Source organism: Equus caballus, chromosome 5, assembly GCF_041296265.1.
Source record: "Equus caballus isolate H_3958 breed thoroughbred chromosome 5, TB-T2T, whole genome shotgun sequence".
NCBI classification, from domain to species: Eukaryota; Metazoa; Chordata; class Mammalia; order Perissodactyla; family Equidae; genus Equus; species Equus caballus.
Genome location: NC_091688.1, coordinates 24796529 through 24821045, shown reverse-complemented (window position 1 = coordinate 24821045; position 24517 = coordinate 24796529). Strand labels below are relative to the sequence as shown.

Here is a 24517-nt window from a genome sequence, read left to right as displayed (position 1 = left end):
ATGGTGATCAAGGTGCCTGCTTTCTCCTGATATAAAAATATTTCTAAAAAGACTAAATAACTTCCACCTGAGGGGACACATGCTCTTTTAAATTGGCCCATTGCAAGCTTTGACAAACTGGCCACTAGGAGCCTTCCAATGGCTGGGGTATGTGTTGTTAAGTGTGAGCAGAAGGGCTTTCTGAATCCCATCCCCACATGATCCATGAAAACGAAGACATAAAAAGTAAAAGAATATTGCAAAGCTTCCTCTTCATTTTGGCTTCTGTAAACGTAGAGTTTACCAACAATGGGATGAATGAATGAATTCATATTACTAAACTGAAACACGCTGGTAAATACAATGTGCTCCATATAAACAGTGCAAGAAAATGCCAAAAGGCAAGGGGAGCACAGAGGGAGCCATGCCAAACTGATTCCTCCTCGACAGTCTTGTTCCAGTCCTCCTGCTTATACAGGTGGGAAAGGCAAAAGGAGGAAGGAATAGGGGCTGGCCCCGTGGCCGAGTGGTTAAGTTCGCGCGCTCCGCTGCAGGCATCCCAGTGTTTCGTTGGTTCGAATCCTGGGCGCGGACATGGCACTGCTCATCAGAACACACTGAGGCAGCGTCCCACATGCCACAACTAGAAGGACCCACAATGAAGAATACACAACTATGTACTGGGGGGCTTTGGGGAGAAAAAGGAAATAATACAATCTTTAAAAAAAAAAAAAAAGGAGGAAGGAATAGAATAAAGAGATGGGAATCACAATGGCTATAAAAGATGGGGCCAGGCAGAAGCAAAGACGCAGGCCATCTTCCTTCCTGGGGCTCCCAGCCCTGGGATCTTGACACCCAGCTGCACTTGAGCAAGTTCTACGGCGGCCCTGCTGCAAGGAATCAGGCACAAGGAGGATGGAGGCACAGGTGGGGAACAGAAGGCCACCCCAGAGAGCTCTACACCAGAGAGGATGCGTCCCAAATGGCAGGGACAACCAATGTTCAGTGCGCTGGGGATCCACCTCAGCTACCGAGTAGGAAGAGTCAACAACCCCCTAAAGGGGTAGCCCGGGGCACCCGCTTATCCCTGCAATGATGGTCTGCATTAATTCACTTGACATTAGTGTGAGAATATTCTAAAGAACTACATAAAGGAACTGTGTTGCAGGTGGGCAGAGGAGCACAGCTAGATTAAAAGCCCTAGACAGGATTCCTGGCGGGCAAGATCCTGCTCAATTTGCCTAAAGTAAATTGATTAGAGATAGTGCTCTCATACCTCCTGGAAGGAACACAAGTGGGTGAGCTGCCAGGGCTCAGACAGGGAGTCACCTGCTGGAGCCGAGGGCAAGATGGGATGGCACTGCACGAACGCAGGCCTTCTCAGAAGTGCCAAGTTGGTTAAAGAAAGGCCAAGAAAACTAAAACAATGTAGAAAAGGACAACACATCTAATCTAGTCACCATGAATTCCAAAGGAATTATTCTATTTCTGGGAGTTTGGCTAGAACAAATCTTATTTTGTTTCTGAAAATTAAGCTGGAGTAAATCTTAGCAAAAGGGGACCATTGGTTCAAGGTGACGTCTGACCAAAGAGTCGTCATAAAAGGATTCCCTTCATTCCACAAGAAGTCCTGATGCACTAGTACCCACGACTTTTACCTCTGAGTCGCCAGGGGAACCATGCTGGGGCACAGCAGATGGGAAGTGGGAGTCTTGGTTTGAGAGTTTCACAGCCCTCAATTTCCTATAAGCTCGAGGAAGCAGCACCCGGACCCCTGCATCGCTTGTATTTCTCCTAGCACAGTTCTGGACACACAGCAGGGCCTGAGGGAGGGGCTGAATCAGAGTGAGAGCACTGTAGTTCAGGTCCCAGCCTGCTGCCTCAGGCACTTTCCCAGTAAAGGACAGTAAATAAAGGCCCTGATTGTGTCCCTAATGCCCCCACCTTACCAGCTGTCATCTCTGGAGGAGAGCTCCTGGAGAAGCAGTCTGGAGGGTAATCATACCCGGGAGCAGGTTTAATGAGCTGTGGGAGCCTAAGGCAGAGCGAGAGGAAGACTAAAGAATCTGAGAGATTCACGTTATGAAAACAGATCAAGGAGACTCAGTTCATTGGTGTAGGGGGGTCCTGTGCCTGTGTGTATCTGTGTGTCTGCATGTTTTCAGGGGTGGAGAACACTACAAAAATACTTCAAAGCATTGTCAGTGGCATTATTTATAGGTCCAGAACATGTATTTCAGCAGGAAGGAAATAGAGAAAGAAGATAGAGATTAAAGCACTGAGAAAAAAGAGTCAAGGAAGGAGGCCGTTTGTAAATGTTTCATGTGATAAATTAATCAGAGATTACTTCACAAAAGATGGGGGAGAAATGCAAGCTTCTGGCCAAAGCAAAGGGCGTGGAGATTAGCAGAAAGAGATGAGAGCCCAGGGTTGAGGACTTGCCCATAGGACAGCCCTATTGTTCCTATAGGTGTCAGGGAAGGCACATGTAATTGGTTTCCCTACAGTTGTTCAGAGGCTGCTAATTAAACAATAAAGTCACTCAGAGCGCCCTGGGTGAGACAGTGGGATCAAGGCAAGATCTGCTTTCCCAGGAGGGCTGGCTTGCCTCACGAAAAACCTGTGGGGTCAGCTCTTCCATTCGAGTAGAAAGAAATACTCCCACTGACCACCACCTGAGGGGTCCTGGGGCAGAGCGACTGGGAGTCTCTGAGAAGGCCTGGCAGTCTTGGGGTGCTAGTTACAATCAGAGCAGTGGAGCTGAGGAACCCTCAAGGCTCCCCCGGAAGCCAGGCTGACTGCATGGGAATGGGGAATCTGCAAGTCCAGCTCAGACACCTCTTTTTTTTGTTTTTTTAAGATTGGTACCTGAGCTAACATCTGTTGCCAATTGTTTCTTTTTTTTTTCTTCTCCCCAAAGCCCCCAGTACATAGTTGTATATTCTGGTTGTAGGTCCCTCTGGCTGTGCTATGTGGGACACAGGCTCAGCATGGCCTGATGAGCAGTGCCATGTCCACACCTGGGATCCGAACCAGTGAAACCCTCGGCCCCCAAAGCAGAGCACACGAACTTAACCACTCGGCCACGGGGCTGGGCCCTCAGGCACCTGTTTTAACACAGCCTCTGGCCTGCCCATCAAGAGAGATCATTACTGTTTAAATATTTGGGCAGACAAAGTCTGCTGGTGACCAACCCAAACCTCAGAAAAGCAAAATCAGCTTCAGAGTTAGAAGTGACTCTATCATTCATTCCCAAAGTATCAAATGCCTACGACGTGCCAGGGTTGAGAGCCAAACTGTCCCACAATGGTCCTGGGATCTCATTCGGCATTATTTGGGCAGTGAGCTAACTGGGAGCTTCTCCTTCTCCCTGGGGGAGGCATTATACCCACGCTCCGCTTCCCAGGGGCTGGGGGCTTCCACTCTGTCAGAGTGGGTGGGGTCTACCATCAGACTACTCCTGAGATCAGCTGGCTCCCCAGATCAGCCTGCCTGTGCCAAGGCCTTTCTATGTCCCTTCACTACCAGCTTCCTCTCTCATGCTTTCTACAAGAGGGAAGATGGGCAAGGGGGTGAGTCCCTCCACTGGAATGCAGACCCAGAATGGGCCCCAGCACCTGTCTCTGAGATGATGAGAGGAGCTGAGGAACCCATGTCTCTCTTCTCTTAGTGACCTTCAGCTCATGTAAGGCTGTTCCCTAACCTATGCTGAGTGACACTGTAGAATTTGTCCCAAACCCTAATGAGATGGTTCTCAAGACTTAGGGGGCATTAGAATCACCTGCAAGGTTTGACAAAATAAGTTTTCTGGGTCTAGCTCCAGAGATCCGAAATCAACAGGTCTAGGGTGGGCCAAGAACTTGCCTTTCTAACCAGGGACCACAGCTTGGAAACCATGCCTAGTGCCTGAGAGGTGAAGATCACAGGGACCCAGCCTGCAAGACACAGGTACCATTAATTACTGAGCATACAGCAGAGGACAAAACTACTCCGAGAAGCAAATATCAAACAAAGATTGTATACTTAACATTATACATTTTTTAAGTGCTAGGAAGGAAGAAAACGGTGCTCGGAGTAAAAACCGATGGGGGAACTAACTTGGATTGGGAGCAAGAGGGTCAAGGAAGATCTCTGCGAGGAAATACTTTATGGGTGCACTGCATCCCCTCCATTTTCTAGAGCAGGCAGGATTTGAATATTCTGCTCCATTTTTTTAACCTGGAAATTCTGGTATTTGGTATATCCAAAATTATAGTTCCAGATGTCCATCTGCTCCTGAAAGCAGGTGAAAAGACCTTTTCTAGACTACATACGCCAGCTGAGAAACTATGGTCACCAGACTTAAAAGCCATCCATCTGTTATAACGTGATACAAGGCAGGAGTTATGTCATTGCGTGCCTTGGCTCTGCTCCAGGGCAGAGCTGATTTCATGCTGCCAGGGGAACCACAGCTGCAAGGCATAAAGGCCAGGTCCCGGGGTGATGCATTGTGTGTAACATACAGGAGGCCAACAGGAACCAACACGCCATGCTCCTGAGTCCAGGCAGACTCTGTGGGGATGAAGTGGTAGGATGAGTATTCAGGGTTCTTTTAACCCATGATCTCCACTCCTTCATGCCCAATCTTGACCATCAAAAACAAAACATATATATCACACTCGATCTTCCTCAGAGACAGCCACTTTTAAGAGATCAGAAGGAGAAAGAAGTCCTTAGTTAATGGAGCATTTATTGAGCAACTATTATGTGCAGAAGTACATATAATCCCCCGCCCATAATCCCGACCCTGAAATCCTTAGATTTGTTTTAGAGACAGCACAGTGCCTAGAGCAGGGCTGCACATTAGGGAGAAACTCATTACTGGGAAATGGTAATAAAAAGAACCAGCAAAAGCAAAATGTTATGTACTATATAAATTATATAATCATAACCATAGCCCTACCAAGACATGGTGCTCCACTAGGAGGTGCCAGGCCAACATCAACAGGCACAGGGCCTTTCAGAGGACATCTAAACCCTTACACTGAAGACCCCCCCTGGCCCACCCTAGGTGGGCATCGATTCTGAGGTGGTTTTCCAACTGGAAGGCGGATTTGGCTTTGTGGAGACCTGCCTACCCCTCCTCGCTGGGCTGTCTGACCCCATTTGGCTCCTGTCACCCCAAGGCCTCCCTGTACTAGCCCCCTAGAGCCTGGCCTGCCCCTCTCCAGCTTTCTTCAAAGCCTCGGGCCTGAACCCCTCACACTGTCCCACCTGCGCCCCCTGCCCCTGGCTTCAGCCTTCAGCTGCTCTGCCTTCCACCTTTGGCCTCCCTGTTCCACCCCACACTGAATTCTCCCCCTGGCTCTACTCCTTTTGGCAGCCATATCTTGTCTGGATCTGGAGGCTCAGCCCTTGACACCCTCTGGTCTCCCATCCCACACAAATGCCCCTAGGGTTCCCACTAGGTTCACCCAGGCCCTCAGAAGAACCCAAAGAGGACGGGTCTCCAGTTCACCTGGCTGGGCAGGAACGTTACCCACAGCAACCTCAGAGCCCAGGCAGGTCCATCACCTGCACACAGAGAGGCTCACGGGATGCATATTACCAGGGACGGCTTTCAGGAGTGTTTTCAACCGGGCCTTTAAGTAAGCAGGGATGATGGTGGATGGGTAGATTTGCACCTGGGGGAGAGAAAATAGCTGGTGTGGGAGACCAGAAGAGCAAAGAAAGGATAGCATTGGCCATACTCAGGGAGCCCTAACAGTGAGAGTCATCTCTGTATTATGCTCAGAATCTCAGTGTCAGGGCCTTGAACATCACCTGCTCCTACAGGTCCTCACCTCCCACCTTGACTGTGGCTCCTGAGAGATTGCCTTGTTTTCATCATCTGAGCCCTGGGTGATGACAACTGTGAGCATGTTTCCACACAGGAACACTCCCTCTACACTCCAGGGATCAGCATCCTTGGGCCTCCCCACAGCCTTTGCCACACGGAGAAGAACAGTGGACTCCTGGGTCGAGGCCTGGGGAGACAGAGATTCCCCGCCCTTTTTCCTCCCCATGTGTTGACCAGAGCTGTGTACAGCCTTGCCGCTCGCCTGTGCTCCTCAAAGTGTTGCCAACCAGCAATGCTAGCATCAGCTGGGCGCTCGTTAGAAACATGATTTTGACTCCTCCCCAGACCTACTGAATTAGAATCCACATTTTAACAAGATTGAAGCTGATTTGCATGCACATGAGAGATTGAGACATTGGTTTACAGAACTAAGCCGGGGACGAGGCAGCTCCCCTTGGCCACCTCTGTCAGTAGCATGTTCTCAGGACCCTTGTGTGGGGGGATCCAAGGGCATTCACATCCCACTGCTGGCACACACAGGTGGGGCGGGCTAGTAGAAAGGATGTGGGATTTGGAGTTGGAGGCTATGCGTTCAAGTTCTAGTTTTACCACATACGCCCACATTTCACTTCTCTGAGCCTCAGGTTCCCCATATGGAAAATAGGACTAATTAATAGCATCAACCTCACAAAGTCATTGCAAGGACCAGATCAGATAAAACACATGAAATGCCTTGTCCAAAGTAAAGGGGTGTGCAGATGTTAAAAGCATGTGTGCACTCACTCAAAGATGTGCACATGTTACAGAGTCTGAAGCCAGGAGGTCACCCAGTCCATGACTTCAACAGACTCAGCTACACTGAAAACACCCAAGGGCAGCAACAAGTAGGTCCTGACAAGTTCATCTGGGGCACAGAGGGAAACATGAGACATAGCTTTGGCTCTGGTGAAAACCGAGCCAGGGACAGGACTCAAGAATTTAACCTCTCCTCCCAAATCTTCAGTGTTGTAAGCCAAGTCATGGGAAAGGAATCAGGGTCTTTTAATTGTACTTTAAAATCTCTTAAGCTGTAGGTGGTGGCTTTTTTGTCCTATTCATACCTCCTCGATCAGGATGGGATTATAGCGAATCAAAGGATAAAGATAGGAATTACAAATCAAGCAGGGACAGGTGGTAAGGGATGTGCCAAGATTTCAGAGGCCTCTTCTCAATGCCTTCTTGCTTAAGACATTTGTATCATATGCTCTCCAGAGCAGACAGGGTGGGTAGATTAGAATCCAAGCTTAGAGCTCACCTAACTTTCTCATTTTACAATTAACTAAGTTGAGATTAAGAACTTCTTATAATGGTAAACCAAGGTCCCCACAACTAGTCCAGGGCACCAGGTACTTCCCCGAAGGGGTTCTGCTCCATTCAATCACTTAGGAGCCCCAGAGGAAGAGTGAGGATGGTGATGAGCTGGTAGGAAAGTTTCCTGGGGAGAGCTTTATGGAGGAGGGATCTTTGAGCTGTGGCTCTACAGAGGGGAGAGTTTTGTCTGGGATCCAACCCTCCCAGGCCCTCATTGACATGATAAAGGTAGGGAATTGGGAAGGAAAACAGGAGGGGAAAGGTTGCCTGGGAGGGTCAGCTACAGGGATCAGGTTAGAGTTTGGGCTGAAGTGGAGCAGAAGAGAGAGGAGGCCAGGAGGCTGATGAGCTGGTAGAAAGTTCAGAAAGCTCAGTCAGATTTATGAGACTGCATGTAGGGGAAGCGTTGGGAGGGCTGTGCAGGGCCAAGGCCAGACTCCTACCTGCAGATGAAGGAAGCAGTTTTAGTGCTTATATGACAAATGAGTAGAGAAAGATGGAGGCTGACATACAATTCAATTCACAGAGACGTTCAGCAAGAGTCAGGAGAGGGGGAGTGTGGAGTAGGGTGACCAGTTTGCCTGGGACTGAGGTATCTCTCAGGATGTGGAGCCTTAAATGCTGAAACCAGGACAGTCCCAGGAGACCTGAGATAGCTCATCACCCTGGAGGAGCAGTCTGGCTGGGCCTGAGGGTGACTGCTGGAGGGAGGCGAAAGAAAAGGCTGGTCAAATACATGGCACTGGCATCTTCACCTGCGACCCTTGGACTTGAACCGCAAAGGCAGAGAGAGTGGCAACTTAGCTGTGATTCCAGTAGATCAAATTATTGTCTTCTAAGTACCAGGCACTGTATGAAGAAACGCAAGGAATAAAAAATGAAGAAGGCCCCAAAATCCAAAGGAAAAATTTGACACGTGCTTAATCATATAGTGAACCAAGGGTGATACCCCTGCTAAAGAACAAACATAATACCATGAAAGAAAAATTAAAGAAAGAGATTCTAGCTGGACATAGACTGAAAGAGGAAGTGGGAAGAAGAATCTGAGCTGGGTTTCGAGGCTGGATTGGGTCTTGATGGGAGGAGGTGAGGCAGGCTGAAGGACATTCCAAGGGAGAGGACACACACAGAAATAAGTGCATAGCGTGTTCTGTAACTGTCGCACAGAGGGCCCAGTGTCAGACAACAGCATGAAGTTGCCATCTGCCTTGTAGCTGGACCTACAAGTTTACCTGACATCCCTGGGTCTGGACTTTATTCTGAGGCTGTTAGGAACCATCAAAGGTTTTAGAACAAGAAAATGACAGAGATCAGAGTTAGAAAGTCAACAAAAGTTTCTTCTTGACCATCCGCAGTGAAGGGGAGAGTCCACAACCCCCTTAGGTATGACTTCCCGTCACCTTATGACCTCTACCAGCTGGAAGTTCTCTCTAATGTCTAACACAAAGCTCTTTTCTGAGATCCTGATGCTCTCTGTGCTTTGTGAATCTTTCTGTCAAGCAGAGACTTCCACTGGGTTCTAAGTAGACACTGCTCATGAAAAACAAAGGAAAACGATTTTTACTCTGAGATTCAAAGAATTAATCAAATACTTGGACCTTATTCCAAGAACCATCCAGGAGAAGAAACACAACTTACACAAGAATATTCCTTGTGAGAAAAAAAAATTCCTGTGCTGGGAAGGTGCTCAAGGAGGAGAAGAGAGAGGAGAAAAAGGGAGCAGAGGAGGAGAAAGGAGAAGTGAAGGATAAGGAGGCGGAAGAGGAGAAAGAGGAAGAAGAAAAAGAAGAGGAGGCAGAGGAAAAGGGTGGTGTCCTGAGTCAAACTGCATCCCTACAAAAGATATGTCCAAGCCCTGAGCCCCAGTATCCGTGAACGTGACCGTATTTGGAAATAGGGTCTTGGCAGATGTAATTAATTTCAGGATCTCAAGATGTAATCATCCTGGATTTAGGGTGGGCCCTGAATCTGATGACTGGTGTCTTTATGAGGGAAATGAGAGGGCGATTTGATACACAGAGACAAGGGATGAAGACCATCTGCATACGGAGGCAGAGATTGGAGTTATGCTTCCACAAGCCAAGGATCACTAGAAGCCACCAGAAGCTGGAAGAGGCAAGGAAATATTTGCCCTAGAGCCTTTGGAGGGAGCATGGCCCTACCGACACTTTGATTTCAGACCTCTGGCCTCCAAAAGTGTGAGAGAATACATTTCTGTTGCTTTAAGCCACCCAGTCTATGGCAATTTGATACAGCAGCCACTTGGGGATCCCCCATGTGAGTGTGTGCTGGGAGGTGGTGGGGAGACAGCACAGTACCACTCTTAAGAAGCTTCCAGTCTGATGGTTTTCTTTTCTTTGGGAAGCTCCAGACTGATAAGGGAAATTTAAGACTGCTAGACCATCCAGGACATATGCAAATAATAGAAAAGACACACAAACAAAGCAGAAACTAAGTCAACAACAATTGAAACTTGGAGTCTGGATGCCATTGACAGCATAAGAAAGCCAGAGGCCAGGCTCCTCCACAGGGCTGTCCTTGGCCTCACTGAGGGGAGGAAGCAAGACCTGCCCTGGACATTTGTTCCAAGCTCAGGGCCAGGGCCCTGGATGCACCGCTTCCCACTGTTTCAGTGAGAGAATGTCTTTTGTCTCCTGAACCAAAGCCCCAGGATCATAAACAATCCATAGTACACTCACTAGGGGGTTGTAGCAATGAATTATTTGTAAACTCCATGAAAGGTCCCTGGCCTAAAAGGCCCTTCACCCAGAGTACTTTACAGGTACAGTTTCTGTTCTCCCCAGGCCCTTCCACACCCCTATTCTCAGCCCACTGTGATGACTAAGGATTTGGGGTTCAAGCAAGCAGCCCCAAATGGGGGCATTTATTCTCCATTAAGTACATACCACACGTACACAAATAACAACTGACCACCACATGGCACATTCCAGGGTTTTCAAGCTTAGAGATGTCAAGCTAATCTTTACCTCTGACACAAAGGAAGAAAAAAGTACTTCCCTAGCCAAGCAAAGCTGACTCCAAACACTGGCTGGTAAAGGAGCACAATGCTTGGGGTGACTGGATCCAGGGGATGGTTGGTGGATTGTCCAGCCCTCTCGTCCCTGGCTGCCTCCTTCAGGACTAATCAGTGACAGGAGGAAATGCTGCTCACACACACACACACACACACATACACACACACAAAACACTGAACGATGCTGGCAGATGGATCAGTCCATTGGAAAGCCTGCAAACTTCCAGCCACAAGTGTGAGAGGGGTGTGCACGCACAGGTGCAAGCAGTGCCTGGCTCTGCAGGAGGAGACGGTAGTAGCCAAAACCCGTGCAGTGACAAAGGGGCAGCTGCTTATGTTCTGGCCCCCTCTGAGACCCCTGAGCACACAGAGCAGTCACCAGCAGTGGGTGAGAGGGAAGAAGGAAGCACAGAGCACAGGGCGTGCTGCCCTGCGCAGGGCATGGTATGCAGCTCTGCTAAGAGGTGGGCTGGGACATGGAAGTGCTGCTTGAAATGATTGGTTATAGATTCCAAGGAGTTTTATCGCTTGTGGCCACAAGTATTTAGGCGCTGCCTCTAGTACTCGTCAACAAGCTTGAGCGGAAACCAGCCCAGTTCAGGTTCTAACCTGAGAGAAACGTCAGAGTGGAATTAGGAAGTGCTTAAGCACAAAGCACAGCATGAAAATCCTGGCAGCTTCCCAGCTGCCTCAACATGCAGCCTAATAGCGAACCAAAGCCACTCTGCTGCTCGGCTCCCCTGGCCCGTAGTGGAAGGATGGAGAAAATTGGATTTGGCATGCAAGCCCGTCCGTGGGTTTTTCCTCCAACCCAGCTCACAGTCTGGGGTTAGCAAAGGCTTCTGCCTCTCCAGGCAAGACATTCAGCTGAGCGGAGCAGGCACCAGGTTTCTCTCTTCAATAAAGAATGTCTGCAAACTCCACTTGTCCTCCTGAAGCCCTCCAAGGCTCAGGGTACCTTTGCCTGTATCTCTCAGGCCCCTTTCTCTCCCTTAGCCCAGTTCTTTCCCCACATCCTCAGTGTCCCAGGGCAAGAGATGGTGGCTTCCGCTCCCAGTGAATGTTCTGAGTCCTCCCCAGAGCCAGGCGCAAACCAAATAGAGAAGATGTCAGAGAAAAGCAGCGCCCTTCACGCTTCCTGAGCCTCACATGATCATTCCATCACTTCTTCTATGAAATCAAATTCCTACGTCAAAAACCCTCCAAGTGCTTGAGTGAGGGACTTTCGGGAAGGAAATTTGCCAATTTACTACCGGGTGTGCTGCTCCCTGCGGAGCTCTTAGTAGCACCCTTTTCTTTGTCAGGATTTTCAGTATTTTGTTAAATTGAGATATAATTGACATATGACATTCAATTAGTTCCAGGTATACAACATGTTTCAATATTTGTATATATTGTGAAATGATCACTATAATAAGTCCAGTTAACATCCATCACCAAGGATTTCTCGTATTGTCTGCCATTTCCTAACTCTGCCAGTGTTCTCTTCTTTTTCCATGTTATTCTTCCAACCCCTGCCATCTGCCACAGGATTTGTCTCATGCCTGGGGAAGCCCTCTCCCTGCTTCCAGTCACTGGGCCCAGCTTCACTTCTCGATTCATCCAGATGGTTCGAGAGGTCCCACAGGGTTAGGATGCACGATGGCATCTCACCAACAGGAAGTGTCAAAGGGACACATGCTCCAGCCTGAAGAGTGCAGGAGTTTAGGCGCTGTAATAAGAACAAGTATCCCTCTTAAAAATTCATACTCTGCAGACCAGAAGCTATTCTCGTGTCTGGTTTAAGCATTTGCAAGTAGTGTGCTGGGAAATGCAGCAGAATGCGGGAGCTGTCACAGATAGATCTCCAAGCAGTGGGCACCATCTCGGCAGGCTGTCTGTAGCAAGGGGCTTTTTAAAAGTTAAATCTGTCATGGAAAATATGCCAGCTCTTACTACAGCAAGGGACAGTCCAGGGGGCAGTCAAGGGGCATCCCACGGACAATCAGGTAGATGCAAAAGCCTGGAAAGTGAAAGGTTTGAGAAGTTACTGGGTCCCTATCACATTGCCAGGTCCAGTGGGAATGAGGGTAGAGAGACATCAAGCTCACTCTGGCCCCCTGAGAGTGTCATGTCCTAGTCCATGTTGATCCACCTCTCCTTGAGTCTCTAGATACCTATAGAAAAGGTGATCCTGAAGCTGCCCTGTCCTGTAAGTCTGAGACAAATTCCCATCTGGAGTCTTCAGGTAATCTCCTCTTAGGTAAAATCAGGTCGGGGAAGAGCAAGAAAAAAATTACGCAGTGGGGAAACGGGCTCGTGGTTTGCATCAGTAGGCCCTGTCTTCTCAGATTCTTACTGATTGGTGATCAGATTCACTGCTCTACCATCATTCATGCACACACTTTCCTGATTAAATATCAGCCATTTAACCCCCAGCATCTCTGTGCCCTGTCCACCATGAAGCACAGGGGTACCCTCCAGAAGGCATAGACGTGCCTTCCATGAGGCAAAGAGGTACCCGCAAAGGACTGAATTTCTCTCCTGGTCAGGTAAACTCTCACCCCTCCATCAAGATCTACTCAAAAGTTACCTCCTTAAAGCCTTTGCTAATTATACCTGGGCTGGAAAAGCCCTTAGATTCATGGTTATCATATTCCTACCCTGACGTTAAGGCCTCTTTCCAGGCCTGGCCCTGTTCTGGGCCACAGCCTGACTGTTCAGGGGCCTGCCTAGCTGCAAATCTCCAGTCAAGCTGCCCACCCAACTGAGAGCTGAAGGTCATTCCTCTGGCCTCTCGTGATGGACTGAAACAAATTGCAGCTCTGAATATTCCTGCCACAAACCAAACATGCAAATACTATCTGCCATCTAGCCTTGGTGCCTCCATGAGGCTCAGATGCCCTGAGGCGGAGGCTGAGGGCCTGCTCTCTAATGGAATAACAAAGGAGACAGGCAGGGCAGGCTGCAGCCTCCAAAGCCATCATTTGGCTGACAGCCCCCTCCAGAGAACCGAGGATGCCTGAGCCAGGGCTGCTATCCCTGGATCAGTGAAATAGGGTCCCCAATCAGAGGAGGGGCACAAAGCAAGAATATGGTCTTGGTGATCACCAGACTTGGGCTCAAATTCTAGCTCCAGTTAGCTCATTGGGCCTGGGCAAATTATTTAACGTAATTAGGCCTCAGTTTCCTCAGCACCTACACGAAATAATAATGCATATAAAGGCTTTAGCGTGCACTTGGCTAGGGAGACACTCAATATGTGAGGGTGATTATTATTACTTTATGCTGGCATCAGTGGTACCTACCGAGGCTGAGAGACCTCTATACCCAGGGCCTGGGGAAGAGAAAAGAGGAAAGGGATGATATGGGATATGTAGGCAAAGCTTCAGAGGGAGAAAGAAGGAGAAGCATCTCTACAGATCTATCTTATAGTCAAGGCTTTAAAAATTTATAACAAGAGAGAGACACATGCACAATATCCGTTGGTAGACTTGTATGTTCAGTTGTTGGTTGGTTGGTTGATCAGCTCATCTGTTCGTTTGTTCATTCATTCATTCAATTATTAAATGCTTACTTTGTACCAAGTTCTAAGAGACCTGATCAGGACAGAGAAGTGAATCAGGCAGACAAGGCCCAGCCCCTGAGGAGCTCCTAGATCGCAAGAAAGACACACTGTGAACAGTCAATCGGAAGTATCATGAGAACTACAAAAAGAAGGTGACCAGAGCTTATTGGATCAACAGACAGGGGCTCGACACTAGAGAGATTAAAGAGGAGTTATATGGAGTCAGGGCCCCATTGTGGATTCAGAATTTCACAAGTAAATTGCAACCAACAAAGTTTGCAGTGAGAAGCACCAAAACTGTGTGAACCAGTGACGCACATTATACCAGAAATTGTCTGCATGGACATCTGGGCTGGAATAGATTTCATGTGTGAGCTCCTGATCCAGGTGTTCAATGCCCCCTTGGAGGGGTTGAACTACCATTGACTTCCATTAATCTAACACCTTAGAAGGTAGTTATTATGACAGGCAGCCTGGGTTCAAATCCTGACTCTACTTACTAAAAGCAGGAGCTGGCATAAAACCTCAATGACTCACTGGCAAAATTTATAAGGACTTGCTCAAAACCAAAGAGCAAATTTTTAAGAGTGGAAGAAGGACTTGAATGGGAACAAGGAAGCACAGAAACATGGCAGATGAGGAGGGAACATGAATTTCACTGAACAAATAAAAGACTGAGAATGTAATTTGCAAGGAGGAATGTAAAAGCCAAGGAGAAAACATCCTTTAGCAGCCTTCCAGTAGCACATGTGCTGCCAAAATGAGGTCAAAATGCTCTTGACGACATAAGGCTCACTGCTTCTTAGAAAATGAGTGGGATACTGGGGAAGTGGGCAGAGAGGGGGGAAAGCTGAGTTCAGGTGGATGTTCGGAAAGCTTGAAGACTCTCCTAGCAATCTCTGGGATTTCACTGAGGACTGAGTGAGTGAGATGCCACTGCTGGAATATCTCTGGGTTTTTGATGTTTCACAGACAAGACCTGTCCATTCTATGGATCACTAACCATTTGAGCCAGAAGAGACATTAAAGAGTATCTAGTCCCTGTTTTCTAAAGATATTCTGCCAAAGCAATCTTGAGAAAAAACAACAAAGCTGGAGTATCATACCCCCTGATTTCAAACTATACTACAAAGCTATAGTAATTAAAACAGCAAGGTACTGGCACAAACACACACACAGATCAATGGAACAAAACTGACAGCCCAGAAATAAACCCATGTATGGACAGCTAATTATTGACAAAGGAGTCAAGAACATACAATGGAGAAAGGAAAGTCTCCTTAGTAAATTGTGGTGGGAAAACTGGACAGCCACATGCAAAAGAATAAAAGTAGACCATTATCTTGCACTATACACAAAAATTAAGTCAAAATGGATTGAAGACTTGAATGTAAGACCTGAAACCATAAACTCTTATAAGAAAACATAGGTAGTATGCTCTTTGACATCAGTCTTAGCAGTATCTTTTTGAATATCATGTCTTCCCAGGTAAGGGAAACAAAAGAAAAATTAACAATTGGGACTATATCAGACTACAAAGCTTCTGCACAGCAAAGGAAACCATCAACAACACGAAAAGACAACCCACCAACTGGGAGAAAATATTTGCAAATTATATATCCAATAAGCAGTTAATATCCAAAATATCTAAAGAACTTATGCAACTCAACAACAGAAAAAGAACCACTCAATCAAAAATTAGGCAGAGGATATAATATTTTTCCAAAGAAGATATAGAGATGGCCAACAGGCACATGAAAAGATGTTCAATATTGCTAATTATTAGGGAAATGCAAGTCAAAATTGCAACAAGGTATCACCTTACACCCATCAGAATGGTTATTATTAAAAAGATGAAAAATAACAAGTGTTGGAGAGGATATGGAAAAAGGAAGCCTCGTACATTGCAGCTAGGAATGTAAATTGGTGCAGCCACTATGGAAAACAGTGTGGAGATTTCTCAAAAAATTAAAAATAGAAATACCATATGATCCAGCTATTCCATTTCTGGGTATTTATCCAAAGAACATAAAAACACTAACTTGAAAAGACATGTGCACCCCTATGTTCACTGAAGCATTATTCACAATAAGCAAGTCTTGGAAGCAACCTAAGTGTCCATCAACAGATGAATGGATAAAAAAGATGTGGTGTATACACACACACACACACACACACACACACACTGGAATACTACTCAGCCATAAAAAGACAAAATCATGCCATTTGTGACAAAACGGGTGAACCTTGAGGGTACGAAGCTAAGCAAAATATGCCAGACAGAGAAAGACAATTACCATATGCCTTCACTTATATGTGGAAGATAAACAAACACAAAGATATGGGGAACAGATGGGTGGTTACTAGAGGGGAAAAGGGTAGGCGGAGGGCAAAAGGGGTAAAACATCGCATGTACAGTGATGGGTGGGAACTAGACTCTTGGTGGAGTACATGGTGAGTCTATACAAAAGCGAAATAAAATGATGTACACTTGAAATTTATATAATGTTATAAACTAACGTGACTTCAATAAAATAAATTAAAAATAAAGATGTTCTGCAAAACTCTAATTCTGATAGATGTTAATAAGCATATTATAATAGATAACAGATACTTCTCAGTATAATTCAAAAGAGTGTGCAGAAGCCAAAAGTGAGAAATGTTGGGCTAAACACCTGGGACATTAAGAAGACAACTTGCTCATCTGGGGACTGAACCCATGATCTGGGACTCATTAGCACAACCATATTTATTGAGTCTAGCACACACTACTAAGAAAATATTAGGAAGGTACGCAACTCTCCAAAGGACTACACTGGCCTCTGGCCCTCTAAAGTAGGCCAAATCTTTTCTCATTTGTGGCAAACATACTATGAAACAGTCCATAAGGTTGATAAGTGTTAAGATAAATTAGAACCTCCCTCCCCCAGGACTTCCCCAACGTTGGACTCCACCATTCCCTCTGTCCATTCTGCTGTAGGAGGAAATGAGACCCATGATGAGCCCAACAGCGCCATTCTTTACCAACCCTCACTGAGAAATGAACTGGTTCTCTGGTGCCACCTGAGGAGTCCAGGCACAGATCTTGGAATCCTCTGGATGGGAGATTTCTAGGTGTTAAAATTCAGCCCCTACTCCTCTTTTAAAACTTTTAGCACCTGGTGGGTTCTCTGTATTTCCAAAAAAGCTAAGCTCACCAATAATAATAGTGATAGCGACACTTACATTGAGAAGTTGCTACATCAAAGCACCCTTCTAAGGTACTATTACTGCTCCTATTTTATAAATGAATGGATTTTGGACCAGCGAGTTGAGGTAATTGGTCCCAGGTCACTAAGGAGAGCCAGGATTTGAACCCAAGTACTTTGACTCTAGAGTCCACATTTTTAACCATCACTCCCTACTGCCTTTATAGGATTATTCTATGAGCCAGACTGTTATGGCTCCTGTTCTCCTTCTTTGCTCTGCTGCCCTCATTCCTACAGATAATGGAAGGGAACTAACTTGACTGTGCACCTGCTACATATAAGGCACTGTGCCCGGCACTTGACCATCCCTCCCCACAGCCAGCCTTTGGGGTAGACAGTATGAATCCAGAGAAGAAGAATAACCATAATTGGTCAAACTCCCCCCCACCCTAACACCCGTACTAGCAAGTGGCCAAGCACAGATGTGAAGATCCAGCTTTAAAGCCTATACTCATTCCAGAACTGTATTGCTTCCCTGGGAATGGCCAGATGTAGCCTGATCACCTGCAGTTTAGGCTGATTTATACATGATGGAGGATGGAACACTTCCATTATCTCCCACCCCTGAGATCATGATGGGGTTCTGCTATGTTTTTTGGTGGGTATTAGGGAGGATCCATGGAAGGCCACACAGGTCCCTAACATCACTCCCTGATCCTCTTGAGGAAAAAGGGGCATGGCTTTAATTTACATCTTGTTGTCCTGAAAGAACTATGGACATATCGCTCACACCGTCTTTCCAAGGAGCAGATTCTACCCCTAATTCCAAGACCCTGATTTAATCATCTTTATGGCTTGAACAGTCTAATAGATGATTTTAATTCCACAGAAGCCCTCACTACAGAGGGATAATAAAGAAAATACGGGCTATGTGGAGATCATTTAAGAAACTTAGGCTGTGATGACTCAATGGGGAAGAGGATGTATTTCTAAGCACCTGGCTTTGTGGTCTTTCTTTCCATCTTACCAACCTTCTGCAAGAATTTGTTCAGAGAGAAAATTGAAAGTCTTTCCAATGCCACTTAACGAGCAGAGCTCTCTCCAAACCTCCAATGCTTCAAACTTCTCTTCTCCAGAATAAAATGCCCTTTGGTTAAAATGGGCTAGAAATGTACGTAGAGTATTCAAATCAGTTCACTATGGCAACCTCAGTTTTAGAAAACAGCGTTAGGGGGCCCCTGCTTTGAAACCACGGGTGACTATAGCCCCAGCTCCCTCTCAGACTCATGAGGTTGGGGCCTTATCCAGCGAAGGAAAATCCATCCTGGAATAAATTACTATAAGCAAACACTATGCGATGCATACTCAAGAACACAACAATATTTGCTTTAAAAATAAAGCTCCCCACACAGAGAATGAGAACCACCGTACCAATTTACCTACCGCTATGCACTGACTGCTGTTAATTACCCAATTGCTTGCCTGCAATACATTGTTTAACTGTGGTACATTTCCTCTACTGTCCTAATGATGAGCAGGAGGAACCAATGCCCTAACTAGCATCTGGGAAGTGAAATCTCATCCTAGGTTGAAAGAAGAGTACAGCCCAAATGAAACACTGATTAAAGACAGGGTCTGGTTATAAATGAAGAGGAGCAAAGCATGAACTCAGAACCTCCAAGGGTGAAGGAGGATGAAGGTGGAAGGAAGGGACAGACAGTGGGGAGAAGAAGGGAAGAAATACATACAGAATGCTTCCTACAGGTACTATGTCACTTTTAATTTTTGCTGTTTTAATGTATGTGATCTTCTCAACAAACCTAATTAGGAGGGACTTTTATTCAACTCTTTTTACAAGTGAGGAAACTCAGGCTTAGAATAGGTCAGTAACTTGCCCAAGGGCACACAGCTAGTCAGTAGTCAAACCGGGATTCAAACCTAGGTCCTTAGCCTCTAAGCTGGTGCTTTTTTAAGTAAGTTACTAACGTCATGGCCACGCCAGCCTGCTGCTTAAGCGAAGTGAAGTGTGCATGCTTTCCCAGCTCACCCAGCAATGGTGTGGCTGTCCCTACGAGGGGCATGTCTCCCAACCTGGGCTATTCCGGTGATGACTGTACACGTTTCTGAGGGTGCTGGGGGAGAGAAGGCCATTGGAGACAACTTGGAGACAACCTGTGGAACCCCTGAAAAGTCACAAGACTGGGAGAAAGCAGAAGCCATAGAATGCCAGCACAGGAAAAGCTAAGAGCCATATGTAATGGAGGCCTCCCACAGGATGCAGTGCTCCTTAGCAGGACGGGCACACACAGGGTTTGTGAATCTGCCACTTATTAGCTGGGTGACCTTGAAAAAGCAGTTCTCTTCTCCACAGAGTCTTAGTTTATTCCCTGAGAAAGGTGGTTGAAACTGTAATATCAAGTGGCTGTTCTGAGGATTTAATAAGCTGACATAAAACACATACTGACATTGTGATGTAGCTTGCACAATACCTTGAATTGGTAATACTGTTACTATTGGTATCCTAAGCTCTGATTACAGACAGAAGACAATGCAGGGTCCAGAGCAAAATGCAAGGAGAGCCTGGCCTCCTAGGGAGCCAAGAGTCTGGGATGAGGAAGGCTCCACTTCCCCTCTTTTCATGGACAACTACATTCCACCTCCTTCAGAAGAAACAAGGATGCTGTGCTTTCCTCCTGACAAAACCCTGACTCCCTAGTGATCGGCCTAAGATGTCAGAGCAGCCTAATTTTTCCCTCCATGAATAGAACTGGCCAAAACAGAGGGTGAATGCTGACCTCTCCACTGGCAGTGAGGGCAAACCACATCCACTTTCCAGAGCAGCTGGCCCCTCCTTTGCTGCAAGAGGTGCAGAGAATCCTGGGATAACACCCACCCCACTGAACTCTCTGCAGAGCGAGTACCCTGTATAAGCAAAGGCAGAGAATCTGCCTTCTTTTTATTTTCCAAAAGGCACAAGATAAGAAAAAGTAGAGTGGAGTAGGGTGTCAAGTAGACAAAACAAAATAATAATAATAACTCACAATTTAATTGAGCATGTACTATGTGCTAGACCTTATGTGTAAGAGCTTTGCAAGTATTATCCTATTTAAGCCTCACAATTATCCTGCAAGGTAGAACTTTTCATCATCCCCATTTTACAGATGAGGAAGTGTTTAGAACTTGCAGAGGCACTGCAGGTTCGACAGGATGCAGACTGAGATCTCATGTGGCTCAAAGCCCACAGGCAAGGAAAACCAAAAGTCAAAATGCTGGATTGGACTCCAGGTTCTGCCTCCTTCATCCTTGCCTATGACCTCAGGTGTCTTTGGAGGAATAGAGGAAGGCGACAGGTCCCTTCCTGAGTTGGGTTACAAGAGCAGTGCTGAGAGTTGGGCAGTGCTCATATACACGGGCTTAGTGATAAAGGGATGGGGCTTACAATAGAGGCCAGCGGAGGCCATGAAGCCATGAGAAGCAGGAAGAGGCGTGGTCAACAAGTTATTTTTGGCTCCATTCTTTCATTACTAACCCTTTCCTTACTGTGAACTTTCTATAAAATGTCATACTTGTGAAATGAGGGTGGTGGGGAAATGGAGGAGAGACTGAATGGCCACTGAGGCACCTTCCAGCTCAGAGTTTTTGCTGTGCACTGGAGGAAGTCTGCAAGACCAAATAACTCCCCAAACAGATGTCAAAGCCACCGTGTTCTCAGGAATCTCTGCAAATAACACACTCGCTTTTGCCAAGATAGAAACAGCCACAAGAATACACTTCACTTTGCCAGAAAAAAAAATAGCTGCAAGAATAATTCATGCATGTAACGTTCTCGTCTTCTATGCCCTATGTAACTATGAATTAATTCTCAGAAGGACACAATGAGAGACGACAATGGCAATACCAAAATGACAAGCCTCTTTTTTCCAAGAAAAAGAATGGCTACCTCTTTATATAAAGGAGCTCACTAAAATTATCTTGGATCCACACCAGACCCAAAGGCATTTGAGATTGGAAGGAAATTTGAAGGTCAACTGATTCGACTCTCCGTTGGGTGCCTAAGTCCCATCCACAATGTCTCACAGGGGGATTGAGGGAATGCCTAAATGCCTTAAGAACAATGAAACCTATCGCATTCAATGGGAAGCTCTAAGCTTTTCCAAGGTCTTTTTTATACTGTCTACAGATTCGGTTCTTCCTCTGTACCTTGTGGCCATACAGACCATGCCTAATGCTCCTCCACAGCAGCCCTTCAAAAATGGGGCCCCCAAGTCTTCTCTTCTGCAGAGGTGTCAATCATTCTGGACTTATAAAAACAGTCTGACCGCTGAGATTGTTTTTGTTGTCGTCCTTGTTTTTTTAAGACAGATTTACTTGATCCACAATTATTCCAAGATGATTACTCCTCAAATAACCCAAACTGTGCATTTTTTTCAACCTATATTATCAGTAACACTGAAAGCTGATTATAATCAACTTGCTTTCATAACAAGAAGGAATAAATCAAAAAATAGACTTTATGAGAATCCACTTGGCTAAAAGTATCACCAGCAAGCATCATATTCCCAGATAATCAAGGAAGAACTGTGAATGCACACTTCTCCAGCACTGCCCATGCCCCACTGCAAGTTAAATGCCCAGCTTTCAAATTACAGAACCATCAAAGTCGTCTAGCCACATCCTCACATTTTATGATGTGGAAACGGAGGCCCAGAGATCCCATCTCTTTCTCCTTGCCTTCCCCAAATGTTTACTAATTTTCTGCACTGATTTAGGCACTGGCGGTACCAAGGCATCAAGCACCGGGGGTACCAAGGGACCAAACCGTTGCTCTCCCAGGTCTCTCAGCAGGGACTTGCAAGGCAACGCAGTTCAAGGGATTTAAAATATGTGGAAGCAAACTGTTGGATAACACGATGAGAGGCATTTGGAAACTTGTACAAAGGACTTGGAAGACAAAAGGCCGTCTCCTTTCTCTGTGTCTTGGCTCAAATTGCCCCACCCACTGGAACACCTATTCCTCCTCTTTGTTTGGCAAACTCCTCCTTGAAGACTCAGCTCAGGTATCACCCCCTCCCCCAACACTCTCTCCCTGACTCCCCCTTTAGCTGTCCTCCCCCTTTATGCTCCACCATACCTTGTACAAATCACACTCATTGTACTTAGCATCAGGTACTCCCCTCATCCCTCCTGTGTCAATCTTCTCCGTTAGACTTTATCCTGGAGTTAGGGAACTGCGTATTATTCAGCTTATACGTCTAATCTAGTTCAGTTGGCATGTACTGGGTTTGATGAAGGAACAAATAAACATATCAGCAGAGTCTTATGGGTTAACAGGAGTTTGTCACACAGGAGAGAAAAGAATTCCAGGCCAAGGAAGCCGCATGTAGAGACACAGTACTCTGAAAGGGTGTGGCGTGCTTGCGGAGCTGTGTGGGGTTCTCGTGGTGGGAGCATTCAGGGTGGCAGAGGTGGCTGTGGGAAGAGTGACTGAGTTTGGGATTTGGGAGTTACGTTTGGCCCAGATGTGGAAAAGTGCACAGACATTATCCTGTAGTTAGAGTGGGGGCAGAAACGTCTTTACAGAGGGGAGTGACATGATGCAATCTGTTTTTGAGGTCACACCAGTGGCCAAAGGAGAAAGCACTTCACTGAGGACAGACACAAGGCAGGAGGGTGTGTTTGGCACCTACTGTATGATCCAGGACATAGGGAGGGTCTGTATCAGGGGCGTTGTGTCCCGAGAACTCAGGGAGAGCCCAAAGAGCAGAAGTGAAGCGTGGACTCAGGTTTGAGAGCTTAGGTGATGCCAATGGGACTGGATGAGTAACCTGAGGCGTGGGAGAGGCGGAAGAAGCATCAACAACGATGCAAGGGTTTCTAACTTGGAACTCCGGGCGAAACAGACAGTGTTAATAGAGACAGGGACCATAAGAAGAGGAGCAGTTTGGGGGGAAAGATTAGGAGGTCATTTTTGGAACGATTCCTATGACAATCTTTCCAGATGATTTCTATAGGTCCAGAGCTACCTTGTTAACTAAAAGAGATAGAAGAAGTGCAAGGAAATCAATCATGAAAACCTAAAGAGTACAAGACCAATATTTTAATCCTCACAGAGACAGATGGAGCAATTCTGATGATTTGAGGGCAACAAAACAACTTCAGATGAGAAATGTTCTGGTTCTTAAAACTACCAATCATTTCTCAACCAGTTCCATGGCCAGTTGTATATAAAATATTCTCTAGACAATCAGATTCTGTCTTATTTTCTGGACCCAAATGAATCATTTTCATATCTTTAAAAAAATTATTATTACCAGCTGGCTAATGGCCTCACACCATTTGGTGGGTCCTAGTCACCAGGGAGACTTCAGTTTAAATTAATTAAGTGGGCCCACTAGCCATTATATTGACTAACAAGCTCATTTTTTACTCATCTTTTCAAAATGCAGAAAGGTCTAGATATTGCTGGGGAAAAGCCCACAGACACACTCACGAGTGAATCGCTTCTGCTCCAGAAGTGACCCATCTTTTAATTTAGCCACATTCCTCTCTCCCTCCTTAGAGCAGAAGCTCTGAAGAGCGAGCAATGAACAGCACCTCTATAGAGCCAAGCGCTCCACTTAAATAAACAACGCAAGGATTTTCCCGGTCCACGTGGTTATCCTAAGTGTGCAGGCACTGTTCTTGGTAGAAAAGAAACGGAAACTGCCAGCTCACCCTCTTCCTCAAGTTGTAGGTGAGAATGAGGTTCCGGGAGAAGGAATGGGAGAAGGCCGTGTAGAATTCCAGCACTTTCTGCAGGGCGTCCCGTTTGATCACATGCAGGTCACAGTAGGTCAGGGCCCTAACGTTGGCACAGGACTGGGCAAGGGTGGCTTCCTTCCAGAACACATCTCCAAACACGTCTCCTTTCCCTAAAGAGAGAAAGTGGTGATGAGGAACGTGTCAGCCAGGATGGGGTCTGGCCATCCAGGCAAGCTTCCCTCTGTCTCCCAGAATTGCTGTCCCTTCGGCATTCTGCAGCTTGGGCTCAGAAAAGGTAAAGATGATTTTAATTTGAACCTTCATAACCTGCAATTTAAGAAACTTTAAAATACCATATAATACATGTCAAAGTTTAACCAATGACTTTGGGGATCATTAATGTTGCCTCCTGAACATCCTATCCAAAATGGGAACTCCCTGTTGGTTGTTATCACATTCCCATTTTTCCAAAACACCAATTATGAGCTGTAATTATATTATTTGTTTATTGTCTACCTCCCAACGTGAGAGTCCACGGGTCTCATCCCTCCACGTAACACAGTGTCCGGCACGTGGTAGGAGTTCTGTGAACATTTGCAGGCAAAAGAGAAATGAGGAAGGAAGGCGAACCGTGGTTCTACATTAGTGTGACTAAGTGAGTGCTGAATATTAGGCTGTTATGGAGAGGGCGTGGACTCTTCATCAGGAGCTGAAGAAGAGGGGAGGTCTCCTCTGTGTACCATGATCTCCACTGAGGAAGTCAGGCGAGAGTGGAGTTCATCCTCTCCCACACTCTGTCCTGCCCTAAGGCTTAGGTTTGTATGGTCCCTCATTCCTCCCCTCTCTTCCATACCTCCTTC

At 46.4% G+C, this 24517-nt stretch overlaps 1 protein-coding gene across 4 annotated transcripts in view; it reads right to left on the bottom strand.

Annotated features, from left to right (window-relative positions):
• KCNH1 (potassium voltage-gated channel subfamily H member 1) overlaps positions 1 to 24517 on the bottom strand; it is a 372158-nt gene that overhangs the window by 63850 nt on the left and 283791 nt on the right. For 3 of the 4 annotated variants that reach the window (XM_014739610.3, XM_023640768.2, XM_070266740.1), the window contains exon 10: positions 23631 to 23827. The exons of the other annotated variant lie outside the window; for it this stretch is intronic. In XM_014739610.3, coding sequence (XP_014595096.2) covers positions 23631 to 23827 — 197 coding nt within the window. The remainder of the gene's footprint in view (positions 1 to 23630; positions 23828 to 24517) is intronic. 4 annotated transcript variants of the gene reach the window in all.